General features: G+C 41.3%; 1 protein-coding gene across 6 annotated transcripts in view; it reads left to right on the forward strand.

Moving 5' to 3' along the window:
- The window catches only part of ADAT1 (adenosine deaminase tRNA specific 1), a 46,007-nt gene that overhangs the window by 19,921 nt on the left and 11,704 nt on the right, over positions 1–14,382 (forward strand). For all 6 annotated transcript variants that reach the window (XM_044987211.1, XM_044987213.1, XM_044987212.1 and 3 more), the window contains 3 exons: positions 5,947–6,583; positions 9,562–9,707; positions 12,131–12,230. In XM_044987211.1, the coding sequence (XP_044843146.1) occupies positions 5,947–6,583; positions 9,562–9,707; positions 12,131–12,230 (883 nt within the window). The remainder of the gene's footprint in view (positions 1–5,946; positions 6,584–9,561; positions 9,708–12,130; positions 12,231–14,382) is intronic.

The raw sequence follows: 14,382 nt of genomic DNA on the forward strand, positions 1-14,382 counted from the left end.
TTAAATTTCTTGATACTTCTTGATACTACTTCTTGGAGCAGCTGGTACGTGAACCGATAAGGAGAGAGGCAACTCTAGATGTAGTCCTGAGTGGAGCACAGGGGCTGGTCCAAGAGGTAGCTATAACAGGACTGCTTGGAAATAGTTACCATAATATAATAACATTTAACATCCCTGTGGTGGGAAGAACATCTCAACAGCCCAGCACTGTGGCATTTAATTTAAAAAAGGGGAACTATGCAAAAATGAGGGGGTTAGTTAAACAGAAATTAAAAGGTACAGTGACTAAAGTGAAATCCCTGCAAGCTGCATGGGTGCTTTATAAAGACACCATAATAGAGGCGCAACTTAAACGTATACCCCAAATTAAGAAACACAGTAAAAGAACTAAAAAAGAGCCACCGTGGCTTAACAAGCATGTAAAAGAAGCAGTGAGAGATGAAAAAGATTTCCTTTAAAAAGTGGAAGTCAAATCCTAGTGAGGTAAATAGAAAGGATCATAAACACTGCCAAATTAAGTGTAAAAATGTAATAAGAAAAGCCAAAGAAGAGTTTGAAGAACGACTAGCCAAAAACTCAAAAGGTAATAACAAAATGTTTTTAAGTACATCAGAAGCAGGAAGCCTGCTAAACAACCAGTGGGGACCCTGGATGATCGAGATACAAAAGGAGCGCTTAAAGACGATAAAGCTGTTGTGGAGAAACTAAATGAATTCTTTGCTTCAGTCTTCACGGCTGAGGATGTTAGGGAGATTCCCAAACCTGAGCTGGCTTTTGTAGGTGACAAATCTGAGGAACTGTCACAGATTGAAGTGTCACTAGAGGAGGTTTTGGAATTAATTGATAAACTCAACATTAACAAGTCACTGGGACCAGATGGCATTCACCCAAGAGTGCTGAAAGAACTCAAATGTGAAGTTGCGGAACTATTAACTAAGGTTTGTAACCTGTCCTTTAAATCGGCCTCTGTACCCTACGCCTGGAAGATAGCTAATGTAACACCAATATTTAAAAAGGGCTCTAGGGGTGATCCCGGCAATTACAGACCGGTAAGTCTAACGTCGGTACTGGGCAAATTAGTCAAAACAATAGTAAAGAATAAAATTGTCAGACACATAGAAGAACATAAATTGTTGGGCAAAAGTCAACATGGTTTCTGTAAAGGGAAATTGTGTCTTACTAATCTATTAGAGTTATTTGAAGGGGTCAACAAACATGGACAAGGGGGATCCAGTGAACGTAGTGTACTTAGATTTCCAGAAAGCCTTTGACAAGGTCCCTCACCAAAGGCTCTTACGTAAATTAAGTTGTCATGGGATAAGAGGGAAGGTCCTTTCATGGATTGAGAACTGGTTAAAAGACAGGGAACAAAGGATAGGAATTAATGGTAAATTCTCAGAATGGAGAGGGGTAACTAGTGGTGTTCCCCAAGGGTCAGTCCTAGGATGAATCCTATTAGACTTATTCATAAATGATCTGGAGAAAGGGGTAAACAGTGAGGTGGCAAAGTTTGCAGATGACACTAAACTGCTTAAGATAGTTAAGACCAAAGCAGACTGTGAAGAACTTCAAAAAGATCTCACAAAACTAAGTGATTGGGCAACAAAATGGCAAATGAAATTTACTGTGGATAAATGTAAAGTAATGCACATTGGAAAAAAATAACCCCAACTATACATACAATACGATGGGGGCTAATTTAGCTACAACAAATCAGGAAAAAGATCTTGGAGTCATCGTGGATAGTTCTCTGAAGATGGCCACGCGGTGTGCAGAGGCGGTCAAAAAAGCAAACAGGACGTTAGGAATCATAAAAAAGGGGATGGAGAATAAGAAGGAGAATATATTATTAACCTTGTATAAATCGATGGTACGCCTACATCTTGAATATTGCGTATATATGTGGTCTGCTCATCTCAAAAAAGATATACTGGCACTAGAAAAGGTTCAGAGAAGGGCAACTAAAATGATTAGGGGTTTCGAATGGGTCCCATATGAAGAGAGATTAAAGAGCCTAGGACTTTTCAGCTTGGAAAAGAAGAGACTAAGGGGGGATATGATAGAGCAGGGGTCAGCAACCTATGGCACGCGTGCCAAATGTGGCACGTGAGCCAATTTTTAATGGCACCTGTGTGGGGGAGGGGAGGGCTGAACTGCTCAGCCCGCCGCCACTCTGGCGCTTTCTGCCGCCGGCTCCTGCCAGCCGGGGACCCTCTGCCAGTCCCACTCAGCACCCACTGCTGGCCTGGGGGAAGGAACCCCAGGCTGGCAGCGGGCTGAGACCCCAGCTGGCAGGAGCCTGCAGCTGAAACTCCAGAGCGGCGGCGGTCTGAGCCACTCAGCCTGCTGCCGCTCTGGGGTTCCCGCTGCTGGCCCCTTGCCAGCTGGTGTCCCCCCCTGTGGCAGCCCCACTTATCTTGCGCAGGCGCCATTCCAGAAAGGGCCCAGGCCTGCGGCCCTGCTCAGCCGTACCGGGCCCAGCTCACTCACCTCAGCTGCCAATCGGGGGTTCCAGTTGCTGACCTCCTGCCAGCCCGGGTCTGGATCTCCAGCCCTGCTCAGCCTGCTTTCCGGCCTGGAGTCCCTGCAGACCACCCTGGGCTCTTCTCCTGTCCTTAGATCACTGCTCTGCAGCCTTCCTGCTCTGGCCCACTGTTCCCAGCCTGGGACAGTGAGGGTTGCACACAAGGCAAGAGGGGGTGCAGCTCAGCACCCCCATCTTAAAATTGCTTATCTCAGACCACACTGCGTTTGACCTTGTGCCTGCCTTCTCTTGCCATTTTTTTCCCCACTGAGAGTTGAAGGGAACATTTGACAAAATGGCAGCTCCTAAGAAAGTGAAGCCAGATGTCCGGTCATTTCAGCCTGCTTGGACAGACGCATTTGGGTTTATTGAAAAGAAAGACCGTGCTATTTGTGCTTTCTGTTATGAAAGTGTTGTTTGTTGCATGTCAAGTGTTTGACATTTTGAAACGAAGCACAAGAAAACTTTTCTTGACGAAGCAGACAAGACTGAATCAATCAAAAAGGCAGTAGCAGTCTATGAGAAGCAAAGTAGTGTTTTTAAAAGCTTAAGTGTAAGTGAAAATCAAGCTACAGAAGGAAGTTACAAGATTGCACGGTGCATTGCAAAAAACGAAAAGCCGTTTACAGATGGGGAATATATAAAACGTTTTTCTCAGCAGTTCGGAGATTTTGTTCAATGATTTGCTAAATAAAGATACAATCATATCTAGAATAAAAGAACTGCCTATCTCTGCCAGAACAGTTGAGAGACGCATAAGTGAAATGGCAGAAAACATTAAGGAAAAGCAGACAACTGCATTGAAAGACACAGCAGTGTTTAGTATTGCAGTTGATGAGAGTGTGGATATAAACGACGTTCCACGTTTGGCAGTTGTTGCAAGATACTGTGCTTCCGATGAAATCCAAGAGGAACTTTGTTGCCTAAAACCCCTGCATGGCACAACAAAGGGGGAAGATATACTGGAAAGTTTTGTAAACCATTTTGAAGAACGAGGAGTTGACATCAGAAAAATATTTTGTGTGACAACAGATGGTGCTCCTGCCATGGTCGGAAAATGGAAGGGATTTGTAAAGTTGCTGGAAGATCAAATTGGCCATCCGACAGTCAAATTTCACTGTATCATCCATCAAGAAAACCTGTGTGCTAAAATTTCTAATTCAGAGCTTAATAATGTGATGAATACAGTGGTGCGAATTGTGAATTTCCTTGTTGCTCGATCTGCTTTGACTCACAGACAATTTCAAGCACTGCTAGAAGAGATGGACAGTTCTTATAACGACATCCCACTTCACAGCAACATTCGGTGGCTAAGTTGTGGCAAGGTTTTGGTGCACTTTGTAAACTGTTTTGATGCAATCAAGGCCTTTTTATCGGAAAAAGAACAAAACTACCCTGAACTGGATGATGACAAATGGATGTGTAAGCTCATGTTTCTAACTGATATCACCACTCACCTAAACGAACTCAACCTCTGTCTCCAGGGTGCAGGGCTTACAGTTCTGGATCTTTATGAAGCCTGGAAAGCATTTGTTGTGAAACTAGCAGTTTTTTCCAGGGATATTCAAACTTCTACTTTCCGCTATTTCTAACTCATAAAAGAGCTATCGACACATTGCACTGTTAATGTCGATGAGATTGGAAAGTACATGCAAGAACTGGAATCAGAATTTTCTGACAGATTTCAAGATTTCCATTGATTTGGCCCAATGCTTTCTTTTCTAATTAAACCTGAAAAGTTCAACGAAAGCTACTTGGATTTGTCTGTATTTCAGTGGATGGGTGTTGAAGATTTCGAAATGCAACTCATTCAGTTAAAAAGCTCAGAATTGTGGACATCAAAGTTGTGGATCTGTGGAGCGCACTTGAAGCCACCGAGAGAGATATCATGGGGCCTCTATTCTGACCTGCTGGACATCCCTGCCAGTGAAATTTAACTGTTTGAAGAAAATTGCGTTTGCAATGCTTTCAACATTTGGATCCACATACCTGTGTGAACAGGTATTTTCACACATGAAATCTGTCCTCTGTCCCTCTCGGAGCTGGTTAACTCAGAAGTCTGTGTGCAGCTTAAAGTATCCAAATATGTGCCAGACATTGGAAAACTCAGCAAGGAAAAGCAAGGGCAAAGATCACACTAAACTGATAAGATCTGCATTTTAATTTAATTTAAATAAAGCTTCTGAAACATTTTGAAAACCTTGTTTACTTTACATATAACAGTAGTTTGGTTATATATTATAGACTTCTAAAAAACGTTAAAATGTATTACCGGCACACAAAGCCTTAAATTAGAGTGTATAAATGAAGACTCGGCACACCACTGCTGAAAGGTTGCTGACCCCTGTGATAGAGGTATATAAAATCATGAGTGATGTGGAGAAAGTAGATAAGGAAAAGTTAATTACTTATTCCCATAATACAAGAACTAGGGGTCACCAAATGAAATTAATAGGCAGCAAGTTTAAAACAAATAAAAGGAAATTCTTCTTCACACAGGGCACAGTCAACTTTTGGAACTCCTTACCTGAGGAGGTTGTGAAGGCTACGACTATAAGAGCGTTTAAAAGAGAACTGGATAAATTCATGGAGGTTAAGTCCATTAATGGCGATTAGCCCTATAGTCTATCAAACAAACACCCAGACAGTTCACAACTCCATCTGTTCCCCTCTTTCCAACATGATAGTTGATTCTAGCCATGTCCTTGCCACAAATGACTCCACCTGTTCCTCTTTCCTCTAGATTGCTCAGTAAGAAAGTTACATTTTCCTCATTGGTGTTAACAGGAAACTTAGTGTTTTCATTACTTCAGCTAACTTCTTAGAGTAGGAAGTTTTAGGGTGAGATTTTCAAAAGCCTTGTCCCAACTCTTTCCAACCTTTGTGATTTGTTTCTTGTAATGTTAATCTTCTTGTAAGGGGACTGTAATCCTCATTTCTTGATTAGTTAACAGCTAAATTTTGAGAATTGAAAATCTCCCATTGTGGAAGGGTACAAGAAGCACAGGGAAACAGTGCAGGGAAACTGCAATCTTTACTCCAGGTTAACAAAGTTTTTGCATGTCAATTAATGGAACAGTGAAGGTACCCACTGACTGAACGCATATGGAACCTGAATTTAGTTCTTACCTTGTGAAACAGAGTTGGTTCCTTCAGGATAGGGGTTAGGTCCATTGCTGGAGGACTGTGAGGGCTCCTTGAATTAAATGTAAACCATGGCTGAATTCTCGTTCAAGTCTAATTAAAGTATTAATTGCGGTGTCATTTGAAGAGGTTATTCTCCCTGGTACTTTTGTTGTTGTTGTTCAAATCTTTAAAAACACGTGGTGGTTGCCTTATCTCTGAAGGGGTCTGCATTAAATGGCAAGGAGAAGCAGAAATCTCTTTCTAGGTCAGTGCTAATGTAACTTCCTTTCTTCTAGGTGGAGATGCCTCCATTATTCCAATGACCAAACCAGAGGATCAGCCTTGTGAGGTGGTTAGTAGAAAAGATCCAACAAGTAATTCAGCAGATTGCAGTGGCAACTATGATCCTGTGGGTCCAGAAAATAAAAGGAAAACAGAGGAAACTGCAAGTGATCATGTGACCAAGAGAATGAAAACTGTCATCAGTGATTCTGCATGTGAGGTCACTGAGAGAATAGCTGTGCAGTATGTTCCTGGCAATCAACAAAATGTACAAGACACAGATACCAGCCGCTCTGAATTTATTACAGATGGACAAAGAGAGATCTTAACGTGTGCTAAGGAGACCGGACTAATAGGAGCCACAGTGATGGATGTTTATAGAACCGGAGCAAAGTGTGTGCTGGGAGAGAGGGATGATGCTCGGAGACCAGGGGTAGAATATCATCATGTTGGGTTACTACGAGTGAAGCCAGGCCGTGGAGACAGGACCTGCTCCATGTCCTGCAGTGATAAACTAGCTCGCTGGAATGTACTGGGCTGTCAAGGAGCCCTCTTGATGCATTTCCTACAGCACCCGGTGTATCTCTCAGCGATTGTAGTGGGGAAATGCCCATATAGCCAAGAGGTCATGCAGAGAGCAGTTATTGAAAGGTACTTGATCCATAGAAGAACAGGAAGAGTGTATCAAGACTGAGTCATGGAGAGCAATGCCTGTCAGTGTGGTGTAGGGACATGGGTATTAGAAAGTTTGCAGTGCTCAGTCAGACAATCAGCAGAGAGATCAAAGTGATGAAGCAGCCATGTGTGGCTTAGAGGGAAGGTGACTGCTCCTGATGAATCAGTAATGAGAATTTGATGTTCTCCAGGAAACACTTCTTGGGTTTCTAACTCTTGCTGTTCTTAATCCTTTGATCTAATCCTAATCCCCCTATCATCATGCAGTCCCTCAAGAAAATGACCTCCTTTTCTGTTCGATCTCTGCTCTCTCTCTCTCGTTCCTTCCTTTTCATATTATAGACAATCCCAACAATGGTTCCTTTCTTCTGATATTGCTCCCAGTACTCTCAAATCTGTCACTCTGGCCCCTTCTTAAAGGGACCTACCGAGATTGATATTGGGTTTGCACATTTTTTTTAATGAGGTACAAAGAAGGGCCTGCAAGAATTTTATCAAAATAAAGTTGTTTTTTTTCCTACTTGCTTTTGACATTTGAAATTCAGGACTTGTCTATGCAGGAAGATTCCCTGGTGACTGTAGATCCAGTGACATTCTGTCACACATGACTTAGTGCTGCAGCAGTTGAGAGGGAAAGATTTTTAGTCAGACTGTTTAAAACTGTTTAAGATGTTTTTGTTAATGCTTTTTTAACTCTTAAGACCATTGAATATTTAGGGTTTCTTTGTTTGGTTCAAAACCTATCCAGCTTCCCTTCAGCTATCAGAGCACATGATACATACTCAAGCCTCCACAGTGGCTCTCCAGCAAAACCAGGGAAGGCCAAATTTAGAAATGTCAATTTTCTTTTAAAACATAGAGGATAACAATATACTACTGCTGTCAGTTACTTTTTTAATTTAACTGGCAGAGGTCTGTGCTGTGGATTTAAATGTCTTGGGTTCGGAACCTGCTGATTGTCCATGCAGGGATCAGTATAATTCTATATGATAAAATTTCTGTTTCTTCAGTTTTCTTTTTACAAACTCCAGGAAATGTAATTAAAAAAAAATACATTAGAAGACCATTAAGGTTGTAAAATAAAGCTCTCAAAAGTTCGGAAATGCCAAAATTAAGGTTGGCCATGCTACCTTAATTTTGCCTTTTTGTGCAGCGGCATTCTGATACAGTCTTAGATGATCACATATCATGGGGAGCCTCTACATTTATTTATTGACAAATAAAATTTGCAGAATTTTAAAATACTGTGCACAGAATTTTTTTTTTTTTTGGGCATAGAATTCCCTCAGGAATAATATAATATACTACAGTTTTTACTTACACATACTATGTATCTAAGATTGTTTCTTCTGGTACTGAGTTCCAATCTGTGTTTGCCAGACAGTCAAGGAAAATAATTTTATTTACAAAATGCACGAGGCATGGATTCTGGTGGAGACCTTTCCTCACTCGCTCTGTACCTTACAAAATAAGAGATGTTAAAATAAGGAATATGATTTGTCCTTAATTTAATTATATTACTCCTGGTTTTATTCTGAGAATATGTGATACAGCTCCTAATTAGGAAATTAACAGACGTTTTGCAGCATGAGCTTTCGTGGGTGAATACCCACTTCTTCGGATGCAACGTTTCTCTAAAACGTCATAGCCTTGTGTACAGTACAGTTAAGCATAATCCATGAAGTGGTTTAGGTTGTGGCAGTGTTAAAAATGTCAGACCAGTAAACTCTTCTAGGTGAACATTGTTGAAATATTGTTGTTTGGGTTATTGGGAGGGCAGACTCCCTAAAGGCAACTATATAGATTTTAAAAGTCGGAGAAAATGGCAGTTCTTGCGTATTTTGTGTATGTTTTCACATAGAGGAGTTTTTTATGTGCCAATAGTCATCACTGTGGTGTTTTGTAACAAAGTGTTAATTGTGTTCCAAAGTACTGTAGAGGAAAATATTTTAGCCACACAATCTGTTTGTGTTAACTGAAGGCCCATTTCTAATCTCACTTACACGAGTTTCTCAACAGTTGACTTCAGTGGAGTTACTCCTGAGTCACACCAGTGTGTAAGTTAGACCAGAATCAGGCCTGACGAATCCAGAGTTTCTGTAAATCCTTACTTTTTTATGTAATAGATGTACAGTATGTTACAGTTGAGTGATTTGGCATGTGTAATTATAAAGCTCTAAATGATTCTGTTAAACTATACACTTTTTATATGGATTTTACTTTTCAAAAGTTAGTTTGACATTTTATCATATTTATATGACTAACAAGGGGTAGAACAGATTAGTAATGTCCATATAATTAAAAATACAAATAAAGTTTGTGAAGGCCTTAAAATACAAGCAAACTTATCTCATTTCTTTAAACATTCAGCGAAATTAAGAAAGGATTGAAAACGTAACCAGTTTGTGTTAAAAGAAGTGGGTATTCACCCACGAAAACTCATGCTGCAAAACGTCTGTTAGTCTATAAGGTGCCACAGGATTCTTTGCTGCTTTTACAGAACCAGACTAACACGGCTACCCCTCTGATAATTAGGAAATTGTTTGTCTTAGATTGTGGAATAGTCTGTCAGTGCAAGTGGTGGATGTCTAGTTTCCAAGGATAGCTAACTGATGCAAATTGTGCATATTTAAACTTTTAAACTCTTGCTTATTTGATTTACCTTCAGTTGTGTACATTAGGAGTTTGCACCAATTTAATTAGATCTCTTTTAAAATGAAATTGGTGACATTTTCTAGTATAGATAAGGCTTTACTACGCTATTTGGTTCAGCAATGTCATGAGGCACAGAGTTCCATAGATAAAACAAAAGTTGCTTGGTAAAGTATTTCCTTGCATCTGTTCTGACTTCATAGCATTTCAGTTTCATTAAGTGCAGGTTGCAGAGTTATACCTGGGAGTCTGCTGAAGTATCAGACTTTCAAATGACTTGCATTTCTCCATATCTACTGTAGGTGTCAGCACATCTCATTTTTACCTCGTGGTTTCCATGTTCAAGAGGTGAAAATGTTGCAGTCAAATCTTCAGTTTAAACATAGCCGCCATGCAATTCAGACAGCTCACGCTAATGGCAAAGCAAAGCTTGTTCCTTGTGGTGCAGGTGAGTGACTTGAACCAATTCCTTAAATACCTACAAAGGCCAAAGAGTAAATGGCATGACTTTGGTACATTTTTCCGGAAGCATTATCTCTTTAGGGTTTTATGTAGCAAGAGATCGCTTTTATGCCAAGACTTCATCATCATTAGTAATTATGATTAATATTAAATTATTCATACAGCTCCTGAAGTGTGCTGAAGACACTACACAGAGGAATTTACATCAATAAGACTATGTCCTTGTTTCAATTAGTTATGCATTCTCGTTGGTGTAGGAATGCAGGAGTTGCCATACTGGATCAGATCCATACCAGCTAGCAATTCCTATATATATATATAGAGAGAGAGAGAGAGTACAAAATAGTATTATGTAAAAGTTTTATTGGCATGAGTCTGGGATGTCTGCCTTATTTATCAGTGGCAGTGAGTGAGTTAAGCAGGTCATTGCATGGTTTCACAGTTTATTCTCTTGCCTTTGCAAAATATTACATGGATGTCACCACCACATGTGTAATACGTAGTTTCTCTCCATCTGTATACCACATGTACCATCTGCTACCATGTACTTCTCTGGCTTAGCTGAAAATTGACTTGGAATGTTTAATGGAGATGTGCCTGGGAATACTGACACGTGAAGAAAATTGGTGGAAGGATTGTAAATAAAATAATAGCCAAGTCACAGGTTGGATGGGTGCTTAAATAAGCAGGTCCAGGTGCTCCCAGTTTGGCTAGTTAAGAGGGCAGGACAGCATCTGGGGCTATAAAGAGAGAGATTGTCAGTAAGGAAGTGGGAGCACAGCAGAGAGTCTGCTGGGAGGGGAGGCAGTGGGAACCTTTTCGGAGTCGGGAGAGGGGCAAGCCCTGGGAGGTGGTGGTCAGTTAAAAGAGCAAGGAAGAATCCTGCAGGAGGGCCTGAAGCAGGAAGGACTGAGATAAGCAAAGGGAAAATCCCCTGGGAGCTGTAGTCTATCATGGGCTGAGGAACTGTTTTGTGTTTTACTTGTGTTTAGAAAATAAAACTGACCTGAAAAGAGACTCTGGGTGTGGCAATAGCTCCTTCATGGGCTGAAGACATGCCAGCACTGTACGAACCACCTCTGGCCATTTGGTTGCCAAAGATTTCTGTGTTAGGACTGGTCTGATTTAGCAACTTCATTGGTAGAGTAGAATGGGAAAGAAACAGTATATTAATAACATTCACTAAATTGGAGGGTATTGCAAATGCCAGTGAGGCATATATTTAGCTACTGTGGTGATAAGGACTCGAAATAACTAAAATAGAGATTAGAAACATTTCCAGGAAATAACAAAATGAGATTTCTCTTGGAAAAATGCAGCTGATTCATCTGGGAAAAGATAATCTGAAACACAGGTACAAGAGGAACCTTAGAAGCAATAGTGCAGCTAAAAAACCATTGCAATTTTGAGCTGCTCCCACAGAGGTATTGCATCATGGAGCTGAACAGCAGTGGGTTCTCCATATGCTGCTTGATACAACTGCACCTGTGCCATGTTACATTGGGTACATTATTGTTAGTGTTTTTTATTATTATTTATGTATTATATTACAATAGCACTCACACAGTGCTAGGCACTTTCAACCCGTATAAGAATATATAGTCCTGGCACCAGAGACCTTACAATCTAAGATGAGTAGAAACAGACAAAGTATAGGGGAGAGGGATAGATAAATATCAGCTCTTCCCTGCTCTTCTACTGAGCCTTTATTTGTTCGCTAATTTCTGATATAACTTTTAAGGATATATCTACCAATATTTGAAAGGTATATGTGTGAAAAAGGTTGAGGAATTGTTTAGGGTGGGGTGGAGGTGGGGGGAGGCAGCAGCAAGAATATAGGCTGACTAGTATGCAAAACTTTTGCCATGAGATGGAATATTCCACAATCTAATATCTCAAGCAAAGCAAGGGGAAGCCTTGTTGTCTGGGTCACTTAAAATGTGTTTGGCCAAAACATGACAGAATGTATTGAAGGGAACTCTCCTGCCTTGTGGAGAAGAGAGACTAAAGGCCAGATGTTAAAGGTATTTAGGTGTCTAAAGATGTAAATAGATGCTTCTGAAAATCCCACTAGGTGCCTATCGGCATCTTTAGGTTCTTATATACCTTTGAAAATCTGCCCCTAGATGACTTGATTGGTCTTTGCCATCTCCAATTTTTTGTCTGTCTCAGGAGTCTAGTGGGTTACTGGGAAGGGAAGGCATGTTTAATCAAAATGTTTCTGTATGAAACTCCAGACTCATCCCTGATGGGACTGGAAAGATTACAATGCTAGTGGCATATTCATTTAAGTTTACCTGAATTAGTCTGGGTAATGGTATATTGGCATCACAAACCCTTCTGATTTGCAGTATTGAGAGTTGTGATTTTCTGTTGAGAATCTCCTTGTTCGTGATTTTTTTTCCCCAGCTATCAGCTGGAGTGCTGTCCCTGAGCAACCTCTAGATGTCACCTCAAATGGCTTCAAGCAGGGAACAACAAAGAAAGGAATCGGAAGTCGCCAGACCAGGTGTGGTGGTAGTAAGGGCTTGTGATGTCCCTCTGGGAGTGTATCCTTAAAATTTAAAAAAAAATTAAAATTATTGGAGTTATACCTATCTCCTAGAACTGGAAGGGACCTCAAATCGTCATTGAGTCCAGCCCCCTGTCTTCACTAGCAGGAAGGTAAATGGTGTTTTCTGGAAGGTCACCAATGCATTGTAGTTTTCTCAGGAAATCAGTGGTGTCACGGAGATAGCTGGGAGTGCGGGTGGCATAAGGTCTGAGTAGATAGTCCACATATCCAGAAAGTCCCTCAGTGAGAGTGCCAATGCCCGAGATGATGGGGCATCCAGAGTTTCTGGGTTTGTGGATCTCGGGTAGTAGATAGAATAACCCTGGTCGGGGCTCTAAGGGTATGCAACAGACTTATGCAACACCAAGATAGAGAGGATACTATAGGGACAAACAAGCACAGCTTCTGTAAAGGAAAACTGTGCCTCTTGAATCTTTGAGCATGTCAGGAAAACAGAGGATACAGGAGAACATGTGAATAGGTCATTAATGAAAGTCCCAATAAATTATAAGTTAACATGGGGAGAGCGGTAAATTTTTGTCATGGATCAAAACTGTCTAAGAGAGGAAACAAAGCAGAAATAACCAACCACTTCCCATGATTAAGTGGCTAACATCAGGTGCAGCAAGGATCCATATTAAGACTAGTGTTAAAATATAGCTAACAATGATCTAGAGAAAGGGGAGAGTGATGACCTAGCCACATCCACAATCACAGCTGCCTAGTCACTATGTCTGACACCTTCCTTAAACTGTCCTTCCCTCACCCTCTCCACGCAAAATTTTGCTCTTTCAAATAGAAGATTGACAAAAATCTACCTCGAAATCTTTGTATCTCCTTTTCCCATATTTTCCCTCATCACTGACAGAGGTTTGTCACTTGCTCTCCTCCTCTAAACCTTCCACATGTAGCAGTGACCACGTCCATCGCCCTCCTGCCTCATGACCTCCTTTGCCCCCTCATTCCTCCCTCACACTCCTCTTTAATCTCACTCACCTCTGACCCCTTCCCCTCACAACATGAGAATGCTGAAAGTGCCATCCCTCAACCCCTCAACCCCACCTGCTTCTCCAAATATTGCCCACCCTATCTCCTTCTCCCCTTCACCACCAAATCTGAGAACACGCCATGTGCAACCGCTGTCTAGAGTTCCTCTTCTGCAGCTCCATCTTGGACCCCCCTCCAGTCTGACTTCTATCCCCTCAGCTTCACTGAAACTGCTTTCCCCAAGATTTCTATTACCTTTTCTTGGCCCAAACCCAGAGCCTGTAATTCTGTAACACTCCTTGAAATCTCACCATCTTGGCTTTTGTGGTTGTCCTCTCACAATTCTCCTACCTCTCAGATCACTCCTTCAGTTTCTTTCAATTGAGCCTCTTTTTCCACTCTCCAAAAAATAATAATAATAATAGGAGATATTCTAATCTCCTAGAACTGGAAGGGACCTCGAAAGGTCATTGAGTCCAGCCCCCTGCCTTCACTAGCAGGTCCGATTTTTGCCCTACATCCCTAAGTGGCCCCCTCAAGGATTGAACTCACAACCCTGGGTTTAGCAGGCCAATGCTCAAACCACTGAGCTATCCCTCCCCTTATCCCGCCTTATCAATGTATGTTCCAAGTGTGGTGTGTAGGGACTGCGGGTATCATTGGGGGTAAGGCAATGGGGAAGAAATCCCCACGTTTGTTCCATCCCAGACCATGCTCCTAATGCACAGAATAGAGGGTAGGGGCGGGACAGGTTGAATCTGTGTGTTTATAGGCTTAGCCCCTTCACTGGGATGTTTCTTGTTACCTTTGCCTAATAGAATTTTTCTAATAATTAAAGCAAGGGGGGATATTTTTAAATGAAACCAGAATCTTTTGTTGATGATGTAGACTAAATTGTCATTCTCTGCCTAGCAGAAGGCAGTGGCCTCCATCCTGGTTATTGGGTAGGAGATGAGCCTGTTATTTGATAGAATTGTCACATGTGGCCATCCCCTTTTTGGTGAGGATTGTTCCAGTGTTTCCTTTATTGTTGGAGTAATTGATTTCTTTGGTTGCACTTGTTTGAGATGTGTGTTTTCCCTTACAGGCTGCAAATCTTATTTCTGCCTGCTTTGTGTGA

This window comes from Mauremys mutica, chromosome 14, assembly GCF_020497125.1.
Source record: "Mauremys mutica isolate MM-2020 ecotype Southern chromosome 14, ASM2049712v1, whole genome shotgun sequence".
Taxonomy (NCBI): Eukaryota; Metazoa; Chordata; order Testudines; family Geoemydidae; genus Mauremys; species Mauremys mutica.